The 16,543-nt window shown below is 55.0% G+C and overlaps 1 protein-coding gene across 1 annotated transcript; it reads left to right on the top strand.

The window, feature by feature from the left end:
* Positions 1–6: 6 nt before the first annotated feature.
* Positions 7–16,524, top strand: PNPLA3 (patatin like phospholipase domain containing 3). Its single transcript, XM_058741078.1, has 9 exons — positions 7–322; positions 2,911–3,143; positions 4,730–4,795; positions 7,264–7,473; positions 8,352–8,412; positions 10,761–10,976; positions 12,590–12,722; positions 13,695–13,800; positions 14,210–16,524. The coding sequence occupies exons 1-9, from the start codon at positions 136–138 to the stop codon at positions 14,282–14,284; spliced, it is 1,287 nt and encodes a 428-aa protein (XP_058597061.1). The 5' UTR covers positions 7–135; the 3' UTR covers positions 14,285–16,524.
* Positions 16,525–16,543: the final 19 nt, after the last annotated feature.

The raw sequence follows: 16,543 nt of genomic DNA, 5'->3' as shown, positions 1-16,543 counted from the left end.
CGGCGTGGAGGCCGCCCCGGGAGCGCGCGCGGGCGCCGGCGGTGCAGGGCGGGCCGCGGTCCCGGACCGGGACGGCCGTCCGCGGCGCGCGCGGACCCGAGAGCCCCCGCGCCGGGCCCCCGGAGCGCCGCCGCTATGCACGACCCCAGGCGCGACTGGAGCCTGTCCTTCTCGGGCTGCGGCTTCCTGGGCTTCTACCACATCGGGGTGACAAGCTGCCTGAGCGAGCGCGCCCCGCACCTCCTCCGCGACGCGCGCATGTTTTTCGGCGCCTCGGCCGGGGCGCTGCACTGCGTCACTTTCCTCTCTGGGATGCCCCTAGGTATGTCCCGGGCCACCGCCGCGGCTCCGCGCGGGGACGGGTCGCGGGGCGCCCGGTGGAGCTGACATTGGACGCGGACACCGCGGAGTGCATCCCCGGGGCCCCTGCCCGGACAGAGGCTTCCTCCGAAGTGTCCTCTCGCCCGGCGCCGGCGGGTGGCTCATTCGCCAGCCTGGGAGGGGGACGCGCCTGGGGTTGGCTGCCGTGGGCGTGGGAACCCCGAGCGCATCCCCACCCCAACCCCGCCCTGGCGCCCGGGCTTGCCGGAAGCCCTTCGCCCCGGGACTGAGAGTGGGCTCATCTGGAGCGACGCGGAGGAGGGAGCAGGACCGGGGTTGGGGCGTCGAGGGTGGAGCTGGCCCCTATCGTCCCCATCAGCTCACAAAGCTTTGGGCGATTTGCCCTGGGTCCGGAGCTGGGCGGGCCTGCCCCCAGGAGCAGGGCGTTGGCCTCCGACCCGGGGTGGGAGCCTTCTTGGCTCTGGCGACTACAGGGATTGGAGACATCCCCCCTCCGCCCCACCTCCTGGGGGCTGGATAGCCTTTCAGGGGGAGGACAACCCTCCAGAGTTTTCCTGGGCAGGTTTGCTGATCTGAGGTTAAAGGGACAAGGCGGGGTGGGGCGCATGTTTTGTGTGTGTGTGTGTGTGTGTGTGTGTGTGTGTGTGTATTGGGGGAGTGCTAGATATCGTTCCTAGGGGCTGGGGTAGATCCCTGGACATCCCCCATGCCTTCCTTCCACCCACCCCCACCCTGCTCAGTGCCGCTGGAAATGAGGTCCTGTGCATTTGAATCTTGTGCTAATGAAACATCTGTGTATGTGGGTAGTTGTGGGAGGGACAGATGTGGATCTTGTGCCCAGCTGGGCCAAACTAGGGTGTGGCCTGGGGTTCTGAGCCAGGGGACAGGACCTGGGACTGGTGGCAGCTAGAGCTGTTGGCACCCAGAGATCCCCAGACGGGAAGACCGCGCACCTCACTGGCCCCTGCTCAACTTCCTTAGCAGTTTATTCTTTGCCTTTCCTGGGAATGGGGACTGTTAGACTCCACCAGCAGGGAATGACTTTGATCCCGGTGGCCAGGAATCCCCTGCAATTAGATAGGATCAGTGAGCAGGCCTTGGGCTGACTGGGAGGTGGGGATTAGGAGAGAGGCCCCAGCTGGCTTCTCCACTGACGGAGGGGAGCAAAGGGCAGGAATTGTGGCCTCAGGGAGGATTCGTGTGGCCACATGGCCAGTCTGCACACTCTGGGCTTCGGGGGGTGATAAAAGACGGCCTTTGTGTGTCAAGGTGGCCTGTGCTGACTCTAGTATAGAGAGGGTTCCTAACTGGCAGAGGACAGGTGCAGTCCTGGTCTGTGCCCTGTAGAACAGGGAGAGGCTTGGGGACCACCGGATCCTTGGAAAGTGGGGTCTGGAGGTTTGGGCAGGAGCCCTGCTTTAACCTCCTGTCTCATTTGGGGACCACTGAGGAAAGTTTCCTAGGGCTGCAACTTGGAAAGAGTCCCCGTGAGTGCTTCTAAGCCAGGTGCTTGGCAGGAGAGGCAGGCAGAATGTGCCAGCTGTGTGCAACTTTGCCCCTTCCACCTGGGCTCCGTGGGGCCACGCATGTCGGGAGAGTTGAGTTGAGGTCAGAGGTGGGCCAAGACGGGCTGGCTTATGTCTGTCCTTCTGCATCTCAGGATTTATGACCCAGGGGTCAGGGTGGGGACTCGTGGTCCTGCAATGCCAGCACCGTGCAAATCAGCCAGAGCGGTCCAGGCCACTGAGTGAGGTTGGACGGAGCACGAATGTGGCCCATGCCCACTGGACAGTGGTAATCCTGGTGTCAGAGCCTGAAGATTAAATCTAGTCCTTTACGAGGAGCCTTCTCTGGGTTGAGTACCTTACAGATGGTAGTGTGTCTAATCCCCTCTGTCCCCAAAGTGAAAACGTGCACAATCTGAGACAGAGAGAGGCAGTGAAGCGACTTTCTGAGGTCGCTTGGCTAGTAGGAGCTGGAGGCAGGCTTTGCACTGGGGCCCCAGCCGGCACTCATTCTCTGCTTCCTGCAGTGTTAGGTAGGTCCTTTGTGCTGACGCTCCCTTCCTGAGGAGTCCCCGCTTCGGGCTTTGGGGGCGTGTAGGTGAGAGCCAGCTCCCCTGGGCCTCTGGGGGCCTGTTCCCGTGGCGGGAACCTGGGCCCGCAGTGTCCAATAGAAAGACAGTGCAGCTGTGTGTGCTGTTTCACATTTTCCCAGCCGCCGAGCTGAAAACAAGCGAAAGATACAATTGAAATTAAAATGTCATTCATCCCAATACGGCCAGCCTATTATTTTCATTTTTGCAGCTAACCGATATAAAAACATTATTAATGACATATTTTATTAGATTTTTTTTTTTTTTTTGTATGAAGCCTTTGAATTCCGGTGTGTCGTTTATACATCTCGGATTGGACTGAGCCGCGTCGGAAGGGCTCCATAGCCGCACGTGGCTGCCGTATTTGTGCAGGACTGGAAAACGGTTGGCAGCTTCCTTGCCGCCTGGTTTCTGGTCACTGCCATCTCCACGGGGCACCATCCCTTGTATATTTGTGTCTTGCCGCCCCCCAGACAAGATCGTGCATGTGCTCATGGGCCTCGTCTGTGCTGCCAGGAGACGGAACATTGGCATCTTCCACCCGTCCTTCCGTGCGACTAGCTACATTCGAGAACATCTCCACAGACACCTGCCAGCCAACATCCACACGCTCGTCTCTGGCAGAATGTGCGTCTCACTCACCAGAGTGTCTGATGGGGAAAGTGTGCTGGTGTCTGATTTTCAGTCCAAAGACGAAGTTGTGGATGTAAGCAGTTTGCTTACCCGGGGGATTGTCCAGTAAGATTGGCTGCAACCCAGGGAGGGCTGTCATAGGCCACTGGTCTCGTTTCTTAAGACGCAGGGGAACTGGATTAGGGGGGATGCTGGTTGGCTTCCTGCCCCCATAGTGATGTTAACTGGGTGTGCCTCTGGTGGTCTGGTCCTAGCATAGGTGAACCTTGGATGCCCGCAGTCAGTTTCAGTTTCAAATACTACCTGCCCCCCTTCAAGACTTGGCTCGTGACCACGTCTTCCAAGGATCCCTATCCCCACGATGTGTGTTCCGCGATGAGCACATGTGGAGTAAGGTCCCACGAGGGTGGGATTACTCGCCTCTGGCCTAAGGGTCTAGCTCGGAGAAGATCACTTACGGTATCAAAATCCTGTTTATTTATTTATTTTTCTTTTCTTTATTTAACATTTTTTTTTTAATGTTTATGTTTTGAGAGAGACAGAGACAGAACGCGAGTGGGTTAGAGGCAGAGAGAGAGGGAGACACAGAATCCAAAGCAGGCTCCAGGCTCTGAGTTGTCAGCACAAAGCCCGACGCAGGGCTTGAACTCACGAACCGTGAGATCGTGACCTGAGCCGGAGTCGGTCGCTCAGCCGACTGAGCCACCCAGGCGCCCCTATTTATTTTTCTCTTAAATGTTTATTTATTTTTGAGAGAGACAGAGACAAAGCGTGAGCAGGGGAGGGGCAGAGAGAGGGGGAGACACAGAACCCGAAGCAGGTTCCAGGCTCTGAGCCGTCAGCACAGAGCCCGACGTGGGGCTCAAACCCACGAACTGTGAGATCATGACCTGAGCTGAGTCGGATGCTTCACTGACTGAGCCACCCAGGCGCCCCTCAAAATCCCATTTAATTTGGCTGATGCCTTTTACGAGAGTTACTTGGACTATATTGCACTTAATATGCCCCACAGGAGCCAGCAGCCTGGCACGTGTAACCAGCAGCATCTCAGCAGCCAGGATCAACCTCTGTTTAGCCTTGTTACCAGAAGCCTTGTCTAGATAGCCAACACTGGCCCGTGCTCGCAGGAGCCGGGTTCTCTCAGGGGGTCGGTCCTGCTTCCCGCCCCATGGCTCCATGCTATTCAGTGTGCTGGTTGGACCCCCAGCATCAGCAGCACCTAGAAGCCTGTTCAGGTGGTAGGTTCTTGGGTGCCTCCAGCCTGCTACGTCAGAATCCTGGGGTAGGCCGTGGAGTGTGTGGGCGGCATGCTTTCCACGTGATTCTAAGGAAGGTCAGCATTTGCAAAGCCCCTGTCTGGTGTCTTCCCTGTCAGTCAGCGACGCTGGGTCCCGTCTGCGAGGGCCCCGTACGGCTCTCTCCCGTGGGGAAAGGGACAGGAAGTTGATACCCACAGCGTTTTAGGAGCTTATCCTTAGGCCTGAAACACAAGCGTGAGGGTTCGTTTGTTACCCATTCAGCTCGTTCATGAAAGCACCCCATCTCCAAAGAGCATTCTAGGCTTGCTTCTCTGTCCATTTGAAGAAGGCTCATGCTGGCCCAGGGGAATCGAAGACAGGCTGTTCTGGCCTGTAGTTACACTTCTTTTTGTCTCCTCAGGCCTTGGTTTGTTCCTCCTTCATCCCTTTCTACTGTGGCCTAATCCCTCCTTCCTTCAGAGGCGTGGTGAGTCTGCTTTGTTTTTTTTTTATTTTTTATTTTTTATTTTTTTTAATGTTTATTTGTTTTTGAGAGGGAGACAGAGCATGAGCAGGGGAGGGCCAGAGAGGGAGGGAGACACAGAATCCAAAACAGGCTCCAGGCTCTGAGCCGTCAGCACAGAGCCCGACGCGGGGCTCAAACCCACAAACTGTGAGATCATGACCTGAACTGAAGTCAGGCGCTTAAGCGACTGAGCCTCCCAGGCACCCCGAGTCTGCTTTTATTTATTTATTTATTTATTTATTTTTTAATGTTTATTTATTTTTGAGACAGAGACATGTTTATCTATCTATTTATTTATTTATTTATTATTTATTATTTACTTATTATTTATTATTTAAATAATGTTTATTTATTTTTGAGACATGCTCCAGAGCATGAATGGGGGAGGGTCAGAGAGAGAGGGAGACACAGAATCCGAAGCAGGTTCCAGGCTCTGAGCCGTCAGCACAGAGCCCGACGCGGGGCTCGAACTCACGGACCGTGAGATCGTGACCTGAACTGAAGTCAGACGCTTAAGCAACTGAGCCTCCCAGGCGCCCCGAGTCTGCTTTTAAACTAACTGCACAGCTCCTGCCTGCAGAGCACTTGCTCCAGGCAGCCTGGGACCTGTCCCCAAATGCAGAGTCTTTTGCTCTCTTGGCCTTTCAGACAGAGGTTCCCTAGCCATAGCCCCCTTCTAGGCTGCCCGGGGAAACAAAACCACCTTCATGTAGAATTAATTATCTGGCTACCTGGAAGGTAAGCTGATTCACTTAATCTTTGCCAGAGCACCAAGGATAGGTCCCCGGTGCCCCGGTTAAAGTATAAGATGCTTAAGGGTCTGTTACTTGCTTAAGGTAGTGCTTTATTCTTCGGGCTTGAGGGTTTCAGCCCACCGTGGGTCCGATTCTGCCCTTTGCGGCCCATGGCTTTGGGCAGAAGCTGCCAACAGGGCTTTGGATTTGGTTCCATTCCACAAGTATGTGTTTTGGTCCATTGCTGAGCCCTACTTGGGATGGGGAAACACAGGCCGAGCTGTCTGTTCTGCAGGCTCTGGACTAGATCCTGGGCCCCTGGCAGCTGCCTTCTGGGCCACGTCGTGTGTGTGTGTGTGTGTGTGTGTGTGTGTGTGTGTGTGTGTGTGGGTATATATGTTAGTTTTTTTTTTAACTATTTTTTTAATGTTTATTTATTTTTGAGAGAGGCAGAGCACAAGTGGGGGAGGGGCAGAGAGAGAGAGGGAGACACAGAATCCGAAACAGGCTCCAGGCTCTGAGCTGTCAGCACAGAGCCCGACGCGGGGCTCAAACTCACGGACCGTGAGATCGTGACCTGAGCCGAAGTCGGACGCTTAACCGACCAAGCCACCCAGGCGCCCCAATATGTTAGTTTTTTTAATGTGTATTTATTTTTGAGAGAGAGAGACAGAGTGCAAGTGGGGGAGGGGCAGAGAGAGAGGGAGACACAGAATCTGAAGCAGGCTCCAGGCCCCGAGCCGTCAGCACAGGGCCTGAGGCAGGGCTTGAACTCACAAACCGTGAGATCGTGACCTGAGCCGAAGTCTGCGCTCAACCGACTGAGCGCCACGGGTGCCCCTAAGGCGAGCATCTCTTCATGCCTAAGATGTGGCTGAGCATGGGCTGTTCTCTGTACTTGTTTAGGCCTCGGGAAGGATTGGCTGGGGAGTCTTCCGGCTGTGATATTTGAAGGCCTTCCCCTGTGGGCACAGACAGCTGAGCTGTGATGGCCTTGGATTTGGGAATCATTCTAGACTTCACTTTGATGGGTGCAGACTTTGTCCAAATTGTACCAAAACCTGCCTGCGCCAGCCTAAAGTTGTGGGAGGATATGGATGTAGGGAAATTGATGCCCACAGTAGCTGATCCCAGATGCCACTAGGCCGTGGGTACAAAGAATGTTTTTCTGGCTGCCTTGATCCCAGGTTCACGGCCATTTAGGTCTCCAAAGCTCCTCAAGGTGCTTGTCCTGATTTTCCAAGCAGCAAGAGGGGTCTGGAATCTAACCCATGACCTCTGTCACTTTCATGGCAGGGTCTACATCATTCTCTGTCTCCAGCGCACACAGAACTCCTGCCCAAACAGATCCCTTTCATGCAAATTATATGGGCACACCTAGAGGTGGCCTCCTGGGCTTCAGACTTGGCCAGCACGATGTGGGCTGGGCTCCATCCTCTGTCCGCCTCGTTGCCAGGCACTTTTTGTGCGGTGCACAAACTACACAACAGGATACAGCAATCCTGAGTGCCAGCCTAGAGCCTGGTCTGGCATAGAAATGTTCAATGAGGATTTGTTGACAGAAAGTTTCCAGAACCTTGTCTTCTCACCATACCAGCCTGAGGCTCTGAGAGGCCTCTCCCCATAATCTGAAATACACATAAAACACCAGCCCGGAGTTTCTGACGCTATGTCCTTTTCTCTTCCCCATAAAAGCGATACGTGGATGGAGGAATAACTAACAACATCCCCTTCTTTGATTCCAAAACGACCATCACCGTGTCCCCCTTCTTTGGGGAGTATGATATCTGCCCTAAAGTCAAGTCCACAAACTTTCTTCACGTGGAATTAACCAAGCTCAGTTTGCGCCTCTGCCCAGAGAATGTCTACCTTCTAATACGAGCGTTACTTCCTCCAGATCTCAAGGTGAGTTGGGGGCTGTGTGTTTTGGGGGTGCAGCTCTTCTCTGCTTCCCCATTTGCCAGGATATCTAACAATGGCTCTTTCCACAAACGGAATCAGATCCCTCCCCTCCCTCCCCTCCCCTCCCAGCCCCCCCTCCCCCCAGTGAAAAGGAACTCAGGGAAGAGTGTCAGTCCTGGGAGCTCAGTGCTGCCCCACTCTGACCCCTGGAATCACCTGGGAAGATTTAAACAGCCCTGTAGCTCAGATCCCACCTCCAAGGGGCTCTGATTCTTACTTGCAAGTGTGGTCAAGAACCACACCACATTTGGTGGTTGAATCTTTCTCGATTGTTGTAGGAGGTTTCTTCTCCCTGATATTAAAACAAACAAACAAACAAAAAACGAAAACAGAAAACCAAAACGTAAAACGTGTAAACCCTGGACACGAAAGGTTCTCTGGGGAGAAGGAAGGCTGTGTGTAGGCTGTTGTGTGGACAGTGTGCGCTCCAGGCGAAAAGGGGAGGCTGTACGTTGGTTTGCGTGTGTGGTTTGTATTCAGAGGAGTAGAGACGGCTGCCGTTAACTGTCCCAGTGACAGCTGGAACGCGCCCCGGTATTTGTTAGGGTGGAGGCTGGTCTTGGGACGGAGGGGGCCCGGAGAAACCAGCCCCCGTCATGCTGGGCCACCAGCAAAGGCTCCACGGAGGGGATGTCCTCTGAGCCCGGCCTTGCATGAAAGTGGAACCTTTGCTCTTTCAGAGCACAGAGCCCTTTGTCCAGCGTCTCTGGGGCTGTGCTGGGCCATTGAGCAGCTCGGAGTGGGGAGGGTTCTTCTGTTTGTCTCGGGAGCCTTCGGAATGGCCCCCTCCACTGCAGTGACCTTACTTGATGTGTTGCCAGGTGCTTGGAGAGATATGCCTCCGCGGGTATTTAGACGCCACCAGATTCTTGGAAGAGAATGGTACGTATGGGCGAGGTGGGGGGCAGACGTGTCCTTCTTAACAAGCTTTTCGTTAGCAGTCAGCAGCTGGAGGTTGAAGTTAGGTAGAAACTCAGGGCTGAGCGTCTTCACTTCGCAACTTGCTTACCCCGCATGTTAGCGCTCTGAGAGAGGAAATCTCTGTCCCATTTTACAAACGGGGAGATGGATGTGAGCCAGGGGCCACACTGCACTCACTGAGCGGCAGGGCTGGGGCGGGGACACTGGGTGTCCCAGTTCCGGGGCTCTCTCCTTCCTTAGTGCCACCTGTCTGAACAGCAAAAGCCGTTCTGTTCGTTTTTCTTTTCTGCTTGAACTATTTTGAACGTTTTGGTAAACAAGAGAGGAAGTTAAGCAAGGTTTCCTGCCCTGAGCCCCAAGTTGTCTCCAGCCAGGTGTGGGTCACACCCTCAAGGTCAGCTGACGTCCTTTGTGGGACGGGTTCCTGCCTTTGGGTCATCTGGCTGGTCTGGGCTGTGAGAGTTGGGCTCTTGCAATATTAGATGTATTTGGAGCTATTTTTCTTTGAATACTAAACGTTGGTTCCTGGGGCGCCTGGGTGGCTCAGTCAGTTGAGCGTCCGACTTCGGCTCAGGCCGTGATCTCACAGTTGGCGAGTTTGAGCCCAGCGTCAGGCTCACCACTGGCAGTGCGGAGGCCGCCTTCGGGTCCTCAGTTCCTCTGTCTCCCTCTCTCTCTGCCTTTGCCCCGCTTGCGCCCTCTTTAAAAAAATAAAAATAATAAAAGTACGTACGTTTTCTGTATGGCTTCTCGGAATTAGTCTTTGGCCAAGACCAAGGAGAAGTCATGGTTCAAAGGACATACACGTATCTGTCCACTCAGAAAGCATTGACTGTATACCTTCTAGGTGCCAAGCTACTGGCTCTGTGCCGGGATGCCACAGTGAATAGGCAGATGTGGCCCCTGCCCTCCTAGAGTTTAGTCTGGTGGTCAGGTGGGCAGATAAGTAAACGGAAGGATGACGTGTGCCGAGTGCCCTGATAGGAAGATACAGGATGCCGTAGGATCACGCAGGAGGGATCTGCATGGCCTGGGGGAAGGCATGGCTTCAGGAGGATGTCAATCATGTTGCAACTCGGGGATGGATGGGAGCGTCCTACGCACGGGGGCCACGAACAGGAGGCTTGCAGACCACAGAGAGCGTGGTTGGTTGGAGGATGGGAAGAAGGCGCACGTAGCTGGAGTGGCAAGGGGTGGGGGACGCTGAGAGGTGGGCAGAGAGGGGGGAGGGGCAGGGCTGGACCTGGCTGACTCTTGACGCCTGCAGCCGTGGGGAGCCACTGAGGGCTGCTGAAGCAGGAGTGAGGGAGGTCAGCAGAGGGCTTTGGCTGCAGGTGGAGAGGGCAAGATGCTGGTCTCTGGGGGACTGGCGAGGCCCGAGAGGACAGGGCTCAAAGGTGACCAGTTAGAGATTCAGGAAGGGGAAGAATCTGGAACGAAGTCCCGGGTTCTGGCTTTAGCAGCCTGGGCAGGGGATGCTCTGGCCCCCGGTTCAGGGCTCTCAGGAAGGGGAGGGAACGTGTTCTTTGGGAAGGGTGGCCTGCTCCTTGCGGGCCGGGTGGGTGTGCAGTGCCCCAGGGACATTTTTGGCCACTCGTGCTGGAGGCAGTTGATGTCAGGGCCCCAAAGTGCCGGAGAGCCGTCTGGGCTGGGGACGGAAGTTGGAGGGAACCTGGGAATCGGTGACAGCAGCAGACCCCTTAGGGTCACACTCAGGTGATTCGGTGACTTTCCTAACTCGGTGACTTTGGACAAACCACCTCCCTCCCAGGGCCTCTGTTTCTCCATCTGTAGCAAAGGGAGTTTGGATTAAGAATGCCCAGGTTGGAGTCTTGGTAATTCCAAAGCCTGGCACTTGCAGCTTCTGTGCTGGGTTTGAGTCTAAAGATCTAAGTGGGGCCCTCAGCCAGGCTGGCCCGGGTAGGGGTTGTCCTCTGGGAACAGATTATTATGAAGTTCCTAACTCAGGGCCCACAACACAGGCTTAGCCGGTGGTTCAGTTGTTACCCGTTAATTAGAATTCCCATTTTACCTTCATGCCCCCTCGTGTGGCTGTGGAGCCCACACAGCTAGTGGGTGGCCAAGCCAGAGCCAGCCAAACTCACATCTCTCTGGCTTCGAAGCCCCACCCTTCTTTCTCCCTGGCAGGGAACACCTGTCCTCGTGGATCCCCGCCTCGCCTCGTACTTGGCTGGCAACAGGCCTACGGCCCGTGGCTTTGCCCGCACGTCGTTCTGTGGGTGGGCGTGTGAGCAGTGACCCCGGCCGCCCAAGTTCACCCGGTGCCTGGTTTCCCGCACCCTTGGTAGGCATCTGCAGCGGGCCTCGGCAGGGCCTGAGTTTATCTCCAGAAGAGTGGGGCTTCCTCGTGCCCCCCTCGGAACACACGAGGCCGGGGTCTCCCCCGAGGGCGGCTGCCTGGGGGACGGAGATGGAGGGAGATGAGCTGCTGGACCACCTGCGTGTCAGCATCCTGCCCTGGGACGAGAGCATCCTGGAGACCCTGCCGCCCAGGCTCACCACAGGTGCCGGCAGCTCGGGTGGCGGGATGGCAGGCGGTGTCGTTTCCCGTGACAGCGACCCAGGGGGCTTCTTTTCTGTGTGTTGTGGAGGAAGGTGACCCGGCCCTGCAGGAGATGGAGAGGGCGGGGGGTGGGGGCCCCGCTCCTGGTGCAGGCCCATCACCCCCCTCGGGCACCTTGCTCAGTCTCTCTTCCCGTGGGGTCATGGCCAGAGGGAAGCTGACTCCAGCTCTTTTGAGTACCAGGCACACTGGATTTCCGGGGGCCACGGGGGTGGGTCTGTTGTTTCAGAACCGCTCTTTGCCTGCCCACCCGTCTCAAAGCCTTCTTTTTTGAGGATCCCCCGCCCCGGTGTTTCCCTGCCTCCCCACAATGTTGAATCTCCGTTGGGTGGTGATACTTTGTTTTTAAGGTTTTGTAATGTTTTTATTTATTTTTGAGACAGAGACAGAGCATGAGGGGGGGAAGGGCAGGGAGAGAGGGAGACACAGAACCCAAAGCAGGCTCCAGGCTCCGAGCTGTCAGCACAGACCCCGACGCGGGGCTCGAGCTCACAGACTGTGAGATCGTGACCTGAGCTGAAGTCGGACGCCCAACCGACTGAGCCACCCAGGTGCCCCAAGTGGTGATCTATTTTTATCACATCATCAACTATTAGGTGGACAGGAGTGCACGAGCCAGCTTCAGATCAGGCACTTGGGGAAATTCAAAGACAGAGGGGACATCATCCCTTGCCCCAAGGCACCAACACCCCTACTGTGATAACCGTGCAAGCCAGCAGCTGCCTGGGTTAATGTGATCTGAGGTGTCGTGAGGTCATTACAAAAGGGTGACAGCAGGTGGCTTAGTAGGTTAAGTGTCTGACTCTTGCTTTTGGCTCACGTTATTATCTTGTGGTTTCAGGAGTTCTGGGATCTGTGCCGGCAGCACGGAGCCTGCTTGGGATTCTCTCTCTCTCCGTCTCTCTCCCCCTCCCCCACCCGTACTGTTTCTGTGTCTCTCAAAATAAATAAACAAATTCAAACAAACAAAAACAAAAGGAGGGGAGGGGTAGCAGGCCAGGGGGTTCCAGGCAGAAGGAAGCAAAAGTTCATAAAGTCGATGGGGTATTTGGGAACTTTGTGTATCCCACCAAAACTAGCTATTGTTAAAAATGTTTTTAATGCTTATTTATTTTCGAGAGAGAGAGAGAGAGAGAGCGAGAGACAGACAGACAGACAAAGTATGAGCAGGGGAGGGGCAGAGAGAGGGGGAGACACAGAATCCGAAGCAGGCTCCGGGCTCCGAGCTGCCGGCACAGAGCCCGACGCGGGGCTCGAACTCATGAGCCGTGAGATCATGACCTGAGCCGAAGTCGGACGCTCAACCGACTGAGCCACCCAGGCGCCCCCGAAAATGGTTCTCGTTTAAAAGAGAGTTGTTCGTTGGGAACCCTTTATCCTGTGGGCTATCGAAGGGCTCTTCTGGGCTTACTCCTCGTTGGATCTCATTTGGGAATGCGTCTGATTCTTTGTACGCCAGGATTTGTGTATTTCACAGAAATTCCAAGCACTACCTGGACAGGTGGTTTGGTGTTCACACTGGTGGGAGGCACGCCTCCAAATTGTATTTTTCAGCTCTGAGTGAAGCAATTAAAAGCCGGCAGAGATACATGAGCAAGATTTGCAACTCCTTGCCAGTTAAGATCTTGTCCTTTGCGATGCTGCCTTGTACGTTGCCCGTGGAATCTGCCATTGCTCTGGTCCAGAGGTGAGCATTTTTGTGTGGCTTTGTGCCTTCCTCCCTGGTTGGGCGCAGATGGCGAGAATCCACGTGCGCGTCTTCACCCGTGGCCTGGCTCCTGGTAGAGCGGGATGGAGCTCCCTGTCTGTAAGGAGCACCCCGAAAGGTGCCTCACTTTTCTCGATGAAGAGCCCCCCTCTTTTCTCGATGCTTTTCTCACTTGCTCCCTCTTGTAGGTCTGCGCTTTTCATTTGGGGATTTTGTTCATGGTGTGTCGGGAGGGCATGAGGCAGACTCTTGAATTCAGGGTATTTGTTTCACGTCTGCTTTCTTCAGATTCGCGTTGGCGTTTACGGTCTTTTTAAGGGGGTTGGTCGGCATGGCCTTCCGTCCACCTTTTAGAGGCCAGACCACCCTTCAGAATCCAGCTCAGTCCTCTTGTCCTTGGTGAACCTGACCAGATCCCTTCCCCGCTCTACTGAATTAGCTGTCTGCTCCCCGACGCCTCTGCCCTGGGGTGGGGTCTGATCAGGCGTTTACAAAGCCCACCACACGGGTCCTTTTGGTGACCTGGGCGTCAGGGGTCGGGGGAGTCTGCTGGGCTCGAACACAACCCTGGGCTACCTTGGCTACGAGATTCTCTGCATAAGCTACAGCGGGCACCTTGCCCCAAGGGGAAAGCCTGGCAAACCAGGACCTTTTTCTTTTATTTCCACGTGTACCCCTTGAGCTTTCTGGAGCCCAGAAAGCAAGCCCAGAGTGACCTAACTTTGCTCTAGGGCTTTTACATCGGTTTGTCTCTGGTTGACCGTCCCTAATCCACCTTCTGGGATTGATCAGATTAGAATTAGAGGAGTGCCTCTGGCGGTTTACCTGGACAAAGGGCATGGTGGTAAGATACCCGCCTTCGGTTTTTGTTTTGTGTTTGTTTGGGCTTGTTTTCATGCTGATACATGTGTGTGTTTTGTGTCTGTGTCTTTCTTGGTTTTATCCCTGCAGACTGGTGACGTGGCTTCCAGATATTCCTGAGGACATCCGGTGGCTACAGTGGATCACCTCGCACGCGTGTTCTCAAGTGGTGAAGCATCTCTTCCCCACGCGCCAGGTAGATGATTTGGTTGTGGGTGTGTGGGTCTGGCAGGCACCCCTTTCATCTGGAAGTGGGGGTGTGTGTGCCTAGTCACGTAGATTCTCGTCGGACCTCAGACTTGCCGGTCAGAAGGAGGAGGCCCGGGGATGGCACGCGGTGCAGGCTGGTGGGTGAGCTGGTCTGTGTGAGGAAACTAATGGGCTCTGTTGTGCCCATGGGCGTCCAGTGGGAAGTGTCCAGGTGGCCGGGAGGGCCACAGGCTTAGAATCCCAGGATGGTGACATCACGGGGATGCCGTGGCTTTGGACACCACCACCCGGAGGCGCCCAGAGCGTGCACGGTGGGGCGCTCAGCTTTGGCTGGTGGTGTCCCTCCATCCTTGCCGAGACTGAAGACCTGAGTTAGCGTCCTTCATGTGTTTCGGACCCCAGGTACCGGCAAGCAGCCAGCGGCCTTCCCCGGGGAACATGAGGGCGTTTCTAGCCTCCTGGCTCCCTAGCGGACCTGCACACCTGTGGACGTCCAGTAGGGGCCAAGCCGCCCAGCAGCGTCACCCTCCTGTCCGGCCTGGCCTTTTGGGGCTGGGATTGGGCAAGACCCCTACTTCCCTACCCTCCGAGGGCAGACGAGTTTCTGAGTCATTTGAGGAGACAAGTTTAGGACGTCCTCTCATAGATGCTAGGCCTTTCTGATCTTTGCATGGGTACTTGCACGCTGGCGTCTAATGCTCCAGTGTCTGTGACGCGTGGGGTCCTGCCTCTGTGCCGAATTTACAGATTGTTGAAACCAAAAGCGATGTACTGCGTTTACAAAAAGCCAGGCTCAGGCTAAGCTACTTTAGGGTGTGTGTGTGGTGGTCGGGAGCATAAGGAAGTCTGATATGTAAGTTCTTGTGTCTGTTAGCTCATCTGGCTGGGAAATGGCAACGGGAAGCCCGGTGGGGAGGGGCATTGCCAACTCCGTCTTGTAGCCCTCCCAGTGCAGGGTTCCTCACACAGCCGGTGTCGTGACAGGTGGTGGGAGACTTGTGGCTGGGGGCTGGGCTGCCCGTTGTGCAGTCTTGGGGGCTGCAAGGAAGAGAAACGTGATCCCATCTCCCATAGAGGAGGTGGTCAGTGGGGGGGGGGGGGGGCGTGGGGGGGCAGCCTTCTCCAGGGAGGGCGCTGCTGGTCATGGCCATTGAAAGGCGATAACTGACTCATGTTTTGGAACACTTTTTTGCCCTAGCCTAAATATGTGATAAGAGTTTTGCATAAAATATACAGGAATCTTATTATGTGTTGCATTATAGGTTATGTGAACCAGTGAGGTATTAGCAAGCCTTAGGAAAAATCCGGTGCACAGACGGGCATCCCCGGCCCCCAGGCAGGAGCCCAGCACAACAGAAGGGGCTTGTGGTCCGTGCCCCTTTTTCCTCAATGGCCCCTTCCCGGTTCTGTACTCCCAGAGCCTCGACAGAGACAAAGAGACAGGGACCTACCTGCTCCCCAAGTGTGGTTTGTCAGCAAGGACAGAGTAATGTGACTCAAGGTGAAACGTGTTTTCATTTATGCATTCGAGTGGAACAGAAAAGACACTGATCGGCTCAAAATCCTCAGCATCGGCTCACAAAGCTGCAGCCGTCACCTATGCTGTGTAAGCGTGTTGCAGCTGAAGAACCAGCAGGTTCAGACAGAGCACTTCCTTGCAAACACATCCCCTTGAAAAGAGAATGTGGTTCTAGGAACAGCCTCTGGGTGAGCCTTGAGCTGCCATGAGACTGGGACCTCCCAGGCAGGCTCCTTGTGAACATTCGGGGCCACCGCCCGGCGCACAGAACCCTGCTCTGTGGCTCCTTGCTGGGTCCTTGTGTCTCCAGGATGTGGGCACCGAGGCTCCTGTTCCGAGAGTGCTTTGCCCCCTAAGTGAGGCAAGGGCTGGTGAGCGGTAGGTTCTCCCCGCCTCTTGAGCCCCAGAGCAAGGCACTGTCCCCCTTGCTGAGCTGGCCTGGGGGTAGGAGAGGCCGGGTCCACACCCACCTGGGCAATTTGGAGCATACCCTCACACCTTGCCCTGAGCCCCCGATTCTCAAGTTTCCCCGATCACCGCAACTGTTAACAGCTGGTAGAATGACATGCAACTTATTTTCTTACTACTTTCTGAAATGGTTCAACCTCCTGAAAATGAACACGTGTTTTATCATTTTTAGAAAATGTGTGCTAAGACAAAGAAGGATAATATTCTTTTAGAAATGGCCAAGGCTCCACTCACCACCTGTGCCTTAAATGCCACCCACTCGCACCCCCCACAGGCCCTCACCTCTCCGGCACTGCTGAGGGTTCTTCTCAGCGCGGAAACACATTCTGAAGTTCCTACCACCTTAGCAAACGAACCCCTTGCTCCTTATATGGTACATTTGTGCTCTGGAATTTTCCACTGTCAGGAATCATTACTGTGTAGTCTACTGACTGCCAGGGAGCCACAGTCTTTATTTGGGGAACAGATAATGAAACTTGGTGCAGAGCATGAACCTAGTCTTGGTTTAACCATGACAACAGCAACAACAACAAAAGGTGTGCATGTGGGTCTATGGAGAAAAGACTGAAAGCACATTCACCAGAAGCACTGATGGTAGTGATCATTACGCTGTTATCTGTAATCGTAGTTTATTTGCTGCACTTGTGTTTTGCAAATTTCTATGGTAAATACCTATCACTTCCACTGGAAAAGATCTCCTAATAAATGTGACGTTGAAACGTTTTCCGTCGTGTCTGCGTCC

The sequence above is a fragment of the Neofelis nebulosa genome, chromosome 8, assembly GCF_028018385.1.
Source record: "Neofelis nebulosa isolate mNeoNeb1 chromosome 8, mNeoNeb1.pri, whole genome shotgun sequence".
NCBI classification, from domain to species: Eukaryota; Metazoa; Chordata; class Mammalia; order Carnivora; family Felidae; genus Neofelis; species Neofelis nebulosa.
Note: the sequence above shows the minus strand (reverse complement) of the source record. Positions and strands in the feature narration are given on the sequence as shown.